The sequence below is a fragment of the Rissa tridactyla genome, chromosome 5 (assembly GCF_028500815.1).
Source record: "Rissa tridactyla isolate bRisTri1 chromosome 5, bRisTri1.patW.cur.20221130, whole genome shotgun sequence".
Lineage (NCBI taxonomy): Eukaryota > Metazoa > Chordata > Aves > Charadriiformes > Laridae > Rissa > Rissa tridactyla.
Window position 1 is genome coordinate 70463479 of NC_071470.1, and position 13666 is coordinate 70477144.

General features: G+C 44.5%; 2 protein-coding genes across 4 annotated transcripts in view; one reads left to right on the plus strand and one right to left on the minus strand.

The window, feature by feature from the left end:
- Positions 1–1212: 1212 nt before the first annotated feature.
- NDUFC1 (NADH:ubiquinone oxidoreductase subunit C1) lies at positions 1213–4561 on the minus strand. 2 transcript variants are annotated; one of them, XM_054201947.1, is made up of 4 exons: positions 4314–4555; positions 3014–3117; positions 2093–2175; positions 1213–1367 (listed from the first exon to the last, which is right to left on the minus strand). In XM_054201947.1, coding segments are annotated over exons 1-4 (249 nt in total). In that variant the 5' UTR covers positions 4375–4555; the 3' UTR covers positions 1213–1366. The 2 variants fall into 2 exon arrangements, with proteins under 2 accessions (XP_054057922.1, XP_054057924.1); XM_054201949.1 differs by lacking the exon at positions 1213–1367 and having other exon boundaries at positions 2092–2175; positions 4314–4561.
- Positions 4562–4621: 60 nt separating this feature from the next.
- NAA15 (N-alpha-acetyltransferase 15, NatA auxiliary subunit) overlaps positions 4622–13666 on the plus strand; it is a 43450-nt gene continuing 34405 nt past the window's right edge. For both annotated transcript variants that reach the window (XR_008466515.1, XM_054201941.1), the window contains exon 1: positions 4622–5004. Coding sequence is in view for 1 of the 2 variants with exons in the window: in XM_054201941.1 (XP_054057916.1) it covers positions 4951–5004 (54 nt within the window). In the remaining variant the exon portion in view is untranslated. The remainder of the gene's footprint in view (positions 5005–13666) is intronic.

Sequence of the window (13666 nt, forward strand, 5' to 3'; positions counted from 1 at the left end):
CATCCTTCTTACGTTCGTGGCCCCAGAGCTGGACACAGTAGTCCAGGTAGGGTCTGATGAGAACACAGAGCGGCAGAATCACTCTGTAATTCCACCTATTGTCATTATCCCCTTTTTCCGTCCTTCGTCCTTGATTGACCTTGATGCACGAAGAGAAGGTGAAGGCGCAAGCGTTCAGAAGGCTGCGCTCACCTTAGAGCCTGCCATGGGCCGTGCAGCTTTCCCGTCCCCGAGGCTGCGGGCACCCTCCAGGCAGCGCACAATTCCAGACACATGGACAGGGCGAGGCTGGTTGAGGCCAGCCTCCCTCCATGGCGCAGGCAAAGCCCTGGGTACGGCACCGCACACCCTCCCCCTCTACATGCCACACGGTCCCGGCACTGCAGCACCTCCGAGGAGCAGATCCTTGGGGAATAGCAGGGCATGGATCCATCTACAACCAGTCAGAGAGCTGAGAGACAGAAATGACACTGTGCCTGGGCGAAGCTACGTAAGAGCCGCACGGAGGGATGGAGTCAGTTAAATGGCCTCCAAGATTCAAGACTGAGCTTTCATCCTCCCTTTTCTGACAATAGAGAATACATTTCCATTTTGTGTGCAGGAGCAAGAACAAAGCAAGCTTCCTGGCAAGGAAAAATAATAAAGACACACGGAGAATTTAAAGGTCGGACACCTCTGGGTTTTGTTGTCTCTGACCAAGCTTCGTTTCTGCTCTTAGTAAGAAAAAAAAAACTAAAAACCCCACCAATCCAGACCACAAAGGACTGAAGAACAGCAGCACTCAAGGAACTAGATCAAGCTTGCAAGCAGATGTGGAACTTTAATTATGGCATCTCTTTAAGTCACTGGGTCACGCTTTGAAAGTCTACCCAGCCAGGACTGAGCTGAAAGCTTCCTCTTTGATGCGTGAAGTAGCAAACGCACATTTCGGCATTTGTACAGATCAGTTCTATTAGGTTTCCCGTAAATCCCATTCTTGTATTTGCTTATCGCTTATTTTATAAATTTAGCAATGAAAATGACGGCAGGGCAAGAGCATACTTCTGGAACATTTGCCGAAGTTTCTCTGAATTGATGTCTAATTTTGTACTATACCTTCCAAAATAAAAAAAGAGACTTTTGAAAATAACGTTGATAAAACTACAAAACAGAAATGCCACATAAAGCAATTTCAAGACCCAGAGAATGAAATACAAACAGCAAGAAAAGTCATTGTAAGTTTCTTCCAGACTTTATAATTTATTTCATAATTCTGCACATGAAATGTATGAACATGTAAGTATTTAGATACTTCGTACTTCTGCTGTGCTCACTTATATGTCAGTCAACTGGTGATCACCTTACTTCTTAATGAATGTACCATCAACCTAAGAAAAGAGGGGGAAAAAAAAGTCTCAGCAACAAGGAAAATAGATACAATGAACATGATTAGAAACATCCCACAAAATACTGTATTTTTAGCTGGAGAGGAGTATTTTGGGGAAAAATAACCACAGCGCTGCAAGTTTTTCTGTGCCTAGTTTAAGCAACTCTTTCATGTGGCATATTAATTGCTCTGAGGCCATAATCCCCAATAGAATTTTTGGCTGGCAGAAACACAATTATGGTTTTTTACACTGACAAGGACCACATATGATTTGCAAGCCCATGGGCACTGACTTGATATCATTCTTATGTGTAATGTATAAGTGAAACTTAGAAAAGTGTTTCCCACTGTAGACCTGTTAAAATAAAATAAATTTTAAAAAGAGGCAAAGATAAGCTATTTTTTAGTGACCTTGATCTCCTTGCCACTAAAGCACTTTTAAGTTATTCTCTTTGTAACCTAAATTTATTATAGACGTTATTAGAGATATGTTATTTTCCCAAAGTTTGCATGTCCTAGACAGAAAGCTGGCAGTGAATACGCACAGAAATGAATATATGAAAATATAGGTCAGTCACCCTATCACTTTAAAACTGGGAATGAGTTAGAAGAACAGCAAAAGCCAAGATGCAAAGTATTAAGGAAAAAAATAAGGTCTAGCAAAAGCCAAAGATCTGCAGAACTTGTGTTCATCTAAGTCAAAAGCATCTGTATGCACATACTTACTATGAACAGCTTGTACACTTATGCTGTCTCTCTTGTTTCCTCCTTTCATATTCCATTACATCTTCATTATGCTGCTTGAAAAGCTATAAAATAGCAGGATATGATAAACGGCTATACAATGTGTGGCTGGAACCAGGGAACAAAAAGATTTCTTCCAAACATAAAATTCCCATTATCACAATGCAAACCAACACATAACTGGGACAATACAGAGTAAATTATCAATTGTCCAGTGAGGCGTTCTTCTCACACCTCTCTCAAACATTTTCTGCTGGCTGATTGAGGGGGGAAGGTTCCTACCGCCAATCAATCCTCCACCATCCCAAAAATGGGGAAAACCCCAAAGGGAATCTGCCCCACCCTGGAAGGTGTTGTCATCTTGGGAGTGCTGCTTATCCTGCACATTTCTTCGCAAGAGCTACTACACCCTGCCCGCTTTATCAGCATCAAGCCTGTGAGTTCTCTGAAACAGGGAACACCTTACATCTACATTTTGCTCTGGAAAAGGGGGTCTTGACCAATTGACTACAGATGAAAAATGAGAAGAGAATGCATCAATAGTCTGATAAACACAACATTACTTAGGCACATCCCTAGGTCTTTTTCTTTTTTTTTTTTTTTTTTGAAGATCCATTGGGGAAAATAATGTTAAAGGCTTAAAATAACAGGCTTGAATAATTAAGTCTTCTGTTGTGCCTGTTTTAAGTTTGCCAGAGAGAGGAGCATAAGTTGTTCATCTTTGCAAAGAAAAGCACAACACACATTTAAGAAAATGTAACTAATGAATATATCATGCTTCAGTCTCAGTGCCTGCTACGACCATCCATTACCCCAACCAACGAGGCAGGTGGCAGTCATTGCCTTCAGATCGCTACGGTTTGGGGATAGTTAAGTTCAACAAAACCAACCGAAAACACTTACAAAAGCCCACAAGGCAGCACTGGTGCTGAAAGCCAAGCCAACTCCAAACCAGTTTGGTTGGTCATAATTACGTTTCTTTGCAACAAATGCAGAACGAGTGAAAGCTAAAACGGCAGAAGATGACAGACGTGTTAACGTTTCTCAGGTTTAGACAATCAACTCAGTTTCTGATGCTCATACAATCAGGGGAAAAGAAGAAAAAACAACAAACCACCCAAATACAATCATAGAATTGTTAGGGTTGGAAGGGACCTTAAAGATCATCTAGTTCCAACCCCCTGCCATGGGCAGGGACACCTCCCACTAGACCAGGTTGCTCAGAGCCCCATCAAGCCTGGCCTTAAAAACTTCCAGGGATGGTGCTTCCACCACCCCTCTGGGCAACCTGTTCCCGTGTCTCACCACCCTCATGGTGAAGAACTCCTTCCTAATGTCCAATCTGAATTGACCTATCTCTAGTTTTACTCCATTCCCTCTAGCCCTACCTTTACCCAACATCCTAAGAAGTCCCTCACCAGCTTTCTTGTAGGCGCCCTTAAGATACTGGTAGGCCACTATAAGGTCTCCTCAGAGCCTTCTTTTCTCCAGACTGAACAACCCCAACTCTCTCAGTCTGTCCTCATAGGAGAGGTGCTCCAGCCCTCTGATCATCCTCGTGGCCCTTCTCTGGACACATTCCAGCACATCCATGTCTTTCTTGCAGTAGGGGCTCCAGAACTGGATGCAGTACTCCAGGTGGGGTCTCAGAGAGTGGAGTAGAAGGGGAGAATCACCTCCCTCAACCTGCCGGCCACGCTTCTCCTCATGCAGCCCAGGACACAGTTGGCTTTCTGGGCTGCTAGCGCACACGTTTATCATGTGTAAGTGGTCCCCATAACACTGTTATAGTTCACCCATTTGTCGATATACTGCAACACACGCTCCCTGACCTGAGGGAGAGGGGAGCCGGGATGGGACATTGCTTTTTTCATAGGTTTGGGTTGGAAGGGACCTTGAAGGTCATCTAGTTCCAACCCCACTGCCATGGGCATGGACACCTCCCACTAGACCAAGGCCATACCCTACCCCCATCTTTTGCTTGCGCCACCTCCCACCCTCCCCTGCAGAAGTCTCCCGGCCCCAGGCTGTCCCCACCTGCCCGCCCCGCCGAGGGCACGGCCCGCCTCAGGAGGGCCGCGGCCCGCTGACGCCCCCCCAGGGCGCGGGCAGAGGACGCCGCGCTCGCCTAAACCCAAACGGCCTCCCCGCCGCCCCGAGCGGCGGCCAGCCCAGACCCCGCTCCACCCCCGCCGCCGCTCACCGAGGCTCGGCCCTCCCGCCACCAGCCGCCAGCGCTTCGCCCCCCTCAGCGCCGCCGCCATCTTGTCGCCTCGGCCCGCCTCCCCCCGCGCGGGGAGGGGCCGCCCCGCTCCCCGCCCGCTACCGGCGCCCCCCGCCCCGGGAGCCACCAGCAGCCGCGCTGCCCCGCAGGAGCCCGGGCGGGCCCTAACTCAGCGGGCGGGCCGGGGCGGGTCGCCGCTCGCAGCCCGGTGCGGTACAGCCGGGGAGAGGCAGCGGGGCTAGGGGTGAGGGCGGTGCCGGCGGCGGGTCGCGGCGCATGCGCGTTGCCCGCCGTGACCCGGCGGGGGAAGCCGTCGGCGGTGGCCATTTTGGCGGCGCCTCTCTCCGGCCTGCTCGGTTACCACGTGAGCCGCCGCCCGGGGCTCGGGGCAGCCCGGCGGCCGGGAGGGGCCGGGCCGGCGGCCGCGCGGCGCTTGCAGGGCAGGCGGGCGTGGGAGGGTGGGTGAGGAGGAGGAGAAGAAGGAGGAGGAAGAAGAAGAAGTAGCCAGGCTCCTCGGTGGGGAGGCTCCCGGTAGCGGCGACCGAACAGCGGGGACGGGACGCAGCCCGCCCGCCCACCCGCCTCCCCGGAGCCATCGTCGGGAGCGGCGGGGAGGATGCCGTCGGTGAGCCTGCCGCCCAAGGAGAACGCGCTCTTCAAGCGCATCCTGGTGAGTAGCGGGGCGGGGAGGCCCGGACCCGGCCGCGGCGGGCCCTGCCCCGGCTCCTTCCCCGGGATGGCGGGGAGCGGAGCCCCGAAGCCTGCCCGGAGGCCTTTCCCGCCGGGCCGAGGAGCGCCTGTCACCCACTGGGGACGGGGCCTGCTGCCGCCGCTCGCCGCCCGCCCCAGCCGGCGGCCACCGCCGGGCGGGGCCGTGGCCGGGCCGCGGGGGCTGCTCGGGGCCCCGGGGGCTGCCTGAAAACACCCCCCTGGCCGCTTCATTCATCGTCCTGCTGCTTGCGGCCGCGCTGCCGAGCCCTCTGCCCTTTTTGTCTTTATTCTTTTTATAACTCAAGGGTTTTGTTGCCGTAGACGGTAAGCAGGTTTGTTGGTCGGTGGGGAAGATGGCTTTCGGAGGAGGAAGTGGGGAAGGATGAAGGTTTTGAAGCCTTTCCGAAGTTTGGCTTGCAGCTAACTCGTGATAAAGTTTGACGATCGATTTATTATTCTGTTTGTTTTGTTTTGTTTTCTGGGCGTCGACCGGCATATGGATGAAAGAAACTGCAGTGGAATTTCGGCAATAAACCTGTTTTTTAGAGCAGGATTTAGAGCGTGCGGCCCAAATACCACCAAAGCGTGCACAATTTGGCTAAGTCTTAAGGAACTTGTTTCGGCTTTGATGCGGTGTTGCAGGCGCCTCGTGTTTCTAAGGACTTGGGGTGAAATTAAAAATGACAGAATTACATTAGCGAGCAGCTTCCATGGATTTATTTAGAAGATTCTGTCATCTGGGTCAAGCACTTTATTGTTTTCTCTCGAAAAAGTCAGTTTTGTTTAAAAAAAAAAAATAAAAATCTTACCTCTTTTTTCAGAGAGGCTTTGATTACTATTTTGGATCCTTCCAGAGATCAGAAGTAAGATGAGCGCTGTAGTCCTCTTCGAGTAACAGCACTTTTACTGCTCTGTAAATTTCTGCCACTTAAGTAGGGAGTTTGTTCGTAATCTTCTGTCGCTTCTTTTTTCAAAATATTTTGTGAAAATGAAATAAATCTGTAGAACTAGAAATCCCTGTGTACAGGCATCTCATCATGAGACACGCAGCTTCAGTTAGGGTTAAAAAGTAGATGCAATGAACTGTAAAGCTTATTTCTACTTTGAAAGCTTCAGTCCTGCTTGGGAGCTGGTATGGCCTTGTACTGTGTAATTTTTGATGTGTTATGAGCTGGGGAGTAGCCTCGTTGCTCACTCGCTCCTTTCCTTTGCATTGAGGATGTCTTGTGTGGTTACAAGACAAATTGAATCAAGGCACCTGTCTGTGTTTAAAACTGACTGTTTTGGGGTATTTTTGTGCTTGTTTTTTTTTTCCTGGGTTTGGTGCATGGCTGTCTGAGTATTTGTGTGGAGAGCAGAAACAAGGGAAGAATTAAGAGTTTCTGTGGAGAAAATGCTGGCTCAGCACATATGAGTTGGATAAAGCTTCGCAATTTGGTTCAGGTCAGAAAAGAGAAGGGTGTGCCCCAGTCCAAGCAGATTTCTGTAGACTGGAGCAATTTTAATTTTGTCCTTTTTTTTAACTGAAAACCTTTAATAAAAATAAGAGTTTCACATACTGGGTAGGCTAAAAGTTATTCTGGCATTTTTGATGTTTTCCTGTGTCTTGCCAGGATGAGCCTGTGACATGTTGTCTAATATTAAGACTGCCCTGTGATTAGGTGCATTTGTAACGCGTGGTGAATAGAAAAGGCTTGAAGCTGGTTTTCATCACACTGAAAATTTGTATAATGAGCTACTTGTCTGCCTTGTTATGGATAATGACCCTTTTTTGTGAAGTTTTGATTATGTGTTTGACTTGAATTAGCGAGGCGTCTTATAGGAAGCCCCTATATGCAAGTCCAAAGAAACATTACTTCCCTACTCCTCTGCCTTCACTCCACCTCTCTCTTCCTGCAGCCTTTCCTCGCTCTACACCTTTTTTCCAGGAGACCGCAACCCTTCATTACGCCGTATCCTCTGCCACCTCTTCCTTTGGCCCACGGGTGGCTGAACAGCAGCAAGAGGAGCCCGAGTCCACCTGGGCAACTAACAAGGTGGTCTGACTATATCTGGTCCTGTGTCTGCTCATGCTGTCTCCTGGCCGAGGCAGACCATGGAGTTGTTCGCTTGAGCATGCCTGGATGAGATTTTTTTTTTTTTCCCCCCAGCAGATGCTTTGGGAAGCAGCCCAAGTGGTATTGAAAGGATGCATTACCCTTCAAATAGATAATTACTGTCACGCAGGCTGTTTACAGAAATATAAAATCATTCACGTTCTGATTTTCGTGGAGGTAGTGAGCACAGGAACTAAGTAGATAACAGCCTTGTATATTTATTAGTGAAGCATAAAATGAAAAAAAAGCAAACTGATTTTGTGTGTGTTTTAAGTTCCTGAGGCCTCATTTCTTTGCCATTTTTAAGAAGTATGCCTGTAACATAAATGTTAGGGTCTTGCGAAAGCTACACCAAGCTGCCCACCTTTCCATAGAGAGTGGCAATAATTAGCTTTCAGAGTTTGTTTTTGTTTGTCTGTTTTGTAGTAAAGGCATTACATGATCAGTAAGTTTCTTTCATGTATGGATTTGCTTGCAAGCTAGCATTTCCACTTAACTGACAAATTCTGAGTTCAGAAGCGTGTGCACTTTGCCTTTGCGTATTGCAACACACTAACTAGACTAACATCTTCTAGTCACTTTACAGGTATGTGGAGGTTCTGATGGAAACGTTTTTCCATTTGAAAGGCAAGTTACAGTTTAGTGTTCCTGTAGTACAAAGGGAAAGGGATCTGCATGATTAGTTTGAGTAAAAAAAAACGCCCACAGATTATCGATCACCATTCTGCTTAAACTTGCACTTCCATTAAAAGAAAGTTTCTAGCTTATATTTTTTGTATAGTTTTAACTATATGCTCTTAACCCTGCAGGTAGATATTCCTGGTTTTCTGCTCAAGGGTTCTGTGAAATTTAGAAGAAAAGTGGATTTCTACATTTTTCCCTTCTTGTTTTTGATCCATCTGAAAATTTAAACTTAATTGAGTAATTATCATTTTTTTGGACGCAGTTGATCTCTAGGCAGTTGGGAAGAGTTCAGGTGGAGGCAGAGGAAAGAGTAGAATAGCAAACACAGGAGTCGAAGGAATGCAGAAGTTGATTTTTTTGGTACCCAGAAGGCTGGATGCACTACAAAGTAATGGGAAAAGCAGTTTACTCCATTTTTTTTTCCACGTGTTATAGTATAAAACTAGTAGTTGTAGGAAGTAGGATTGACTGATTTTTTTTTTTATTTCTTTTTTTATTAAATATAACTGATGAATGTTCCTGGCATTTTGCCAAATTACTCAGCCACTGTATCTGGTCAGATACGATTCATCAAATGTGTTCGGTTTTATTTCACGAATCCCAAAGACAGTAGTCAATTAACTTTTGGGTGTGGAAGTTAAATATATTGAAAATGTATTGAAGAAATATTAAACACAAAGCCGCTGAAGGTGCCGTATATTATGTGGAAGGGTTTTTAAGTTCGTTTAAGCGGCAGAGGATAAAGTTCTTGGAGTCGTGATGTTCTGGCAGAGTATGGTGGTGCAAATACTTCTCATCATAGCACAGCGGGCTTAGCCTCTAATTGAATACGGTTTAGGCAGGGAGAAAAAAGTTGTTAAGAAGTGAAGCATCGTTGTATTTTATGATGCAAACGAACAGTTCAAGTGGGGAACTAAGTTCAGGCCTTGTTTAAATAGTTTTACTGATTTACAACTCTAGTACATACTGTAGAAGGAGCATACTGAAGAAGCGAGGTGCCACACTGGTCCGGGCTTGTGTATATCACATTGTATGCAGATCAGAGTTTCTCAATATGTTCAGGGCTGGTGATGACCTGTGGTCTTCACGATGTCTGGAGAGCCGTACGTCTTTCGTCTCTGTATCAGTTACCTTATGTGCTAGACAGGCTTGATGAGGCACGGCCAGAACCTGTGTCTTCTGGGGAGCATTACAATAACCAAGGTGTCTGCTGCAAGAGAGGGGTTAGAATTTCACCTTTACTTGGTCATTTCTACGATAACACTGCTGTGCTTGAGGGTATTTTTGAGTTCATTGTCTTCCTTTCCATGCTGGCTTTGAAAAGCGTTCTACTAAAAGATATAGGAATTTCCTAATGATAAAAAAGCCTGTTGAACAGCATCTCTTCAGTGTCTCTGCTGTAAATATGCCAAGTCCCTCCTGCTGGGCCGTCTTCCTGTTTCTTCATTCTAGAATCTGCTCCCTGTCCCTCCACTTTCAAACTGGACAGACCTGTGCTTCTCCTTCGCTAATACTTTTACCAGCACTAGTCCTTAAAAAATGATGTTCTGTCTTACAGAAGTTCAGGTGCTGACTTTAAGGTTGCTGAGGTGGCAGGCTTGGAAATCTCCTCCTAAGTGATCTTGATTCAAGATTAAAGACTCGTTTACAGAATTTCACTTTTATCAGTAACTAACTAAATCAGCACGTTTTGTGTGTAGTCTTTTTTGCTTTGCATGACTGTATGGTAATCAAGTATGTTCACCACTGGAGTTCCATCACATACTATCTCATCTGAAATACGGAATTGTTAACAAGGCTTTTCCAATATCTTGGCTGTTGAGATGTTGATCGTTTGTTTTTCCTTTGCCAAAAGGAATACCCTGCTTTGCCGAAAGTAAAAGGAAAAATTACGTCTTGGTTGAAATATTGGAATGAAAGTAAAGAACAGACCTGCTGCTTTAAGCAGAGTCACTGTTGTTGTTTTTCAGAAATATTTCTCAAACTTGCTGAAGAAATTAATTGCTGTTTGAGACTCTAGGATACCATTAAGGGATCACTTGAGCAACACTGCTGTTACTAAAGCCTGTTCTCCAAATTAGGCCATTTGTTGTCATTGGGGCTGTCAGAAATTGTAGAAACAGGATTCCCTGCTGTAAATTTCTGCGGAGCAGTGTAAGTTTGTTCCTTACCTATTTCAGTTATGAAAATAAAAGACTTATTAATAGAAATGCATCCTAATTTCTTCTGGCTGTAAGATCATAGCCAGTCTTGTGTTGTTGTGGCTGTAGATACTCTAAGCTGAACTCAAAGTGGTTTTTGTAATGATTTGAAACTGAAGTTACCTGAGGCAATGGACTTAATCCAGCTTATATGTGATTACCCTTTATTTTGGTTAGAATTTTACCAAGTTGTGTTTATTCCTGTTTTTCAAAGGTTTTCTTAATGAGTTTTTTTGCTGATTGCACTTTCTGGGCATCTCAAGTTTAAATCTCTTGTACACAGCAGCACTGTGTCAACACAACAAGAGTAGTGATAAGGAGTTACATTTTTTCTGATTTTGCTGGTAGGGGATTTGGAGAAAAGGAACAATTATTCATTGCCACCCTTAAAACTGAGGTCAGTGAGACAGACTTGTTACAAGGATTTCTGTTTGCTTCTATGATACCACACAATCAAGTTAGCAAACCTTGTAATGTTGAAGAACAACCTTTCTTATCTCACTAGCCATGTTTAACTATTTCGCAATGGCTCAGTGCTACAAGACAACATCTCACATACCTCAGAACTCAGGGTGAAGAGTACTCTGGACATAATACGTGGGTAGAAAATATCAATATCCTCACCATATGTCCTGGGCTGTGCTGCGAAATACAGCTGAGTTGAAATGTCCATGTAAATCCCGAATAACCTATTGTGTGGGTTCCTTTAGCGCTTTCCATGTCATATCTTGAAATTTCATTTGATTTACTTAGCTGTTTCAGATTATCATTAAAACCCAAATATATCCTAGGTATACTGTATCTTTTATGAGGTATAGTCAGTTTCATGCTAAATTCAGAGGTGAAGCCTGAACGCCGGGGTTCCAAGGTAAGGGCCAGAAGTCAGCTGATCTTAGTTGACATGGCCAAATTAATGGTAATTCTCCCCAAGAAGGAGAGATTAAAGTAACCAAGTAGTGTCCAACAGAACTGATGTTGAATAATGTTTTTTTCATGAAGAGTCTTGCTTCAGTGAGTAAGGACTTCTAGTCTTGTTTCTAGAAGAGCTGTAACTATTTGTCAGCAGCTGTTTCTAGCCAGATTTTGTCAAATACAGGAATGAGGCCAATTCAAAAGCATATACAGATCTTTTTCCTGCCTCAGTACTAAATGGAAAGGTGCACTTATTTCTTTTCTTCCTAACTTATTTCAGTTTTAACCTGCCTTTACTAAGCAGTGCTAGTTATGAAGGTATCAATATCTTCCAAAAAGTAAGGCAAAATATGCAGGAGGAGGATTTCTGAGTCCCTTAAATTAGGCGGTTGCTAAAGTTGTTGCCAACACAGAACAGTTCTGTTCATTAACACTGCAGAACCATGGAAGAGGATGGTTGGCTTTGATTTGACAGCAAAAGATTATGCAACTTTGCCCCAGAGTTGTTTATCATTAACATATCTATAAGGTTTGGGTTTTTTTTGTTCTGTGTGTTTGTTTTTGGGTTTTTGGTGTGGTTTTTTTTGTTTCTTTTTTTTTTTTTTTTAGTCCTCCGGTTTATACATCTTGTATTTGTCATGACACTGAATCAGTTCGGTGGAAGCTTTTACCTAGAGCTGTTGAGCTGTTTGATATGGTTAGTGCTCAAAAGACCCGCTAATTCACGGTGAGTAGTTGCTCCTAATGCTTCCAGCTTTCAGAAGCTTCTTTACTACATTTAGCTTGAATTAGTGCACCTTAGTGACTTGACCTGATCTAGTCTAGCGGTGGAGAGAGTAACTGTGCTTGGAAAACAGCCCTGAGCCGCACAGCGGCTGGACTTACTATCTTTTAAGTTGCTGCATCTGAATGGTGCTGGAAGAAATAGAGAGCATCTGAGTGGCAGACGTGCGTATCACGCACTGTAAGTACACACCTTCGTGAGTGCTAAGGCCAAGAATGCTAACGCGTTCTGCTGCCAGAGGTCTTACGGCAGCGTGGCTGCCAACATTGCTATGCGATGCCGCAAGTGTACATGTTCGTGACTGCTACTGGGAGAAACCGTGGAGTCCCCTAAGGAGCACGTTGCTGTAGTTGAAAGGATTTGTCCACCTTGGTTCTGCTCAAGCCTCTCAAACCCTTGGGGAAGAGGATAGCAGAGTGTCGAATCCCTGAATTGTTCAAGCAGAGCAGCCTGTCCTCCATCATACTTTCTCCTGGGGACTTTCAGAGGCAAGTAAAAAATTCACCCGTGTGTGGATCAGTTGTCCTATATATTGCCTCTTACAATGGCACAGGTGATGTCACCTGCTGAGGAGGAGAGACTGAGTACAGTAGACCAGCGATGAGAAGTTAGGATTGAATCTCTACTGTCTCTTCGGTCCGAATCCAATTTTGGGACTCATTTGGTGAAGAAAATCATGTTCTTTGGCTAGTCCATCATCGCATTGACTAAATTAGGGTGCTTGCTTTAACAGAGTTACCGACAGTGAGAAGGGATTTCCTGCGGGGTTTTTGGTGGTGTTTTTGTTTTGTGGTGGTTTTTTATTTGTTTTGGGTTTGGTTTTTTTTTGTTTTGATTTTTTTGTGTGTGTGTTTTTGTTTTGGTTTTTTTTTAAGTACTTGATTTTGCATTTGTTTTAATTCAATTAATTTGCAGATATGGGAGTTTAAGAAATTGGTTGTAAGTTGGAGTTAAGCAGGACCTGGGAAATTACATAATCTTAGAAAACAGCTGAAAATTCCTCTTGCTGTTTTTTGCAAAATTCTGTCTTTTTAATAGAAATTGCACACTATTGTTTTGTTACTGTTCCAGTTCAAGGGGTATAACGATTGGGAATGTGATCCCATCCCACGTATTTGGGCCTGCTATATCCTTTTTACTCTCACACATCCTTTTTACTCTCACTGCACTCTTTCTTATACCCAGTCCTGCTGGCCCAAGTAAGAATAAAAAGAAAGCAGTCAGTAACACCTCAGTGCTCACATTTGTGAGCCTGGGAAGCAAACTAGGCTTTGGTACTTATTCTTGAGGAAGAACGTCTGGTTTTGCCTGCTTTCAGGTAAGAAGGCAAAAGGCAGCTTCTCCTTTGTTATTCTCCTATGACTGTCTTCAGCTTGCTCATGAGACACTTTTGGGTCTGCTTCTCGCCTCTTTAATCAGCTGCAAAGTCCAGCTTTGATGGACTCTTATGAGACTTTTATTTTTTTTTTTTACTACTACAAAGTGGTTTTAAAATGCTCTTGAATCAGCTAGATTGGACATACGTGTCTTTTTTCAAGTGCCCCTGCTAGAAAGGTGGTTTTCTGCTGTCTATGTTTTGATCTAGGTGATTCTTTGCTTAGGTTAAGTTGAGTCATACCTGGTGGCAGTGTAGATTCACCATGCTGTGAAGCCTCTAGTAAGACCTTTACTAACTCCTGGTGTTATACTGAGTTAGAGGTGTTGTTAACTATTGATATTATTGAACACACAGGACACTTTAATCTGCGGTGTAGTGATTATAAAATGTCTTACAAATAGCAAATTTAAGTTGGGATGGCTATTAAATTATTACCTTAGTTATTAAATGCTTGTAGGACATGAAGACTGCTTTGTAATAAAGAGGATTTGCACTTCTGGAAGTGAATATATGCAAAATATTTCATGTGTAATGGCAGAATTTGGTTTGCCATGTGCTGTGGAATT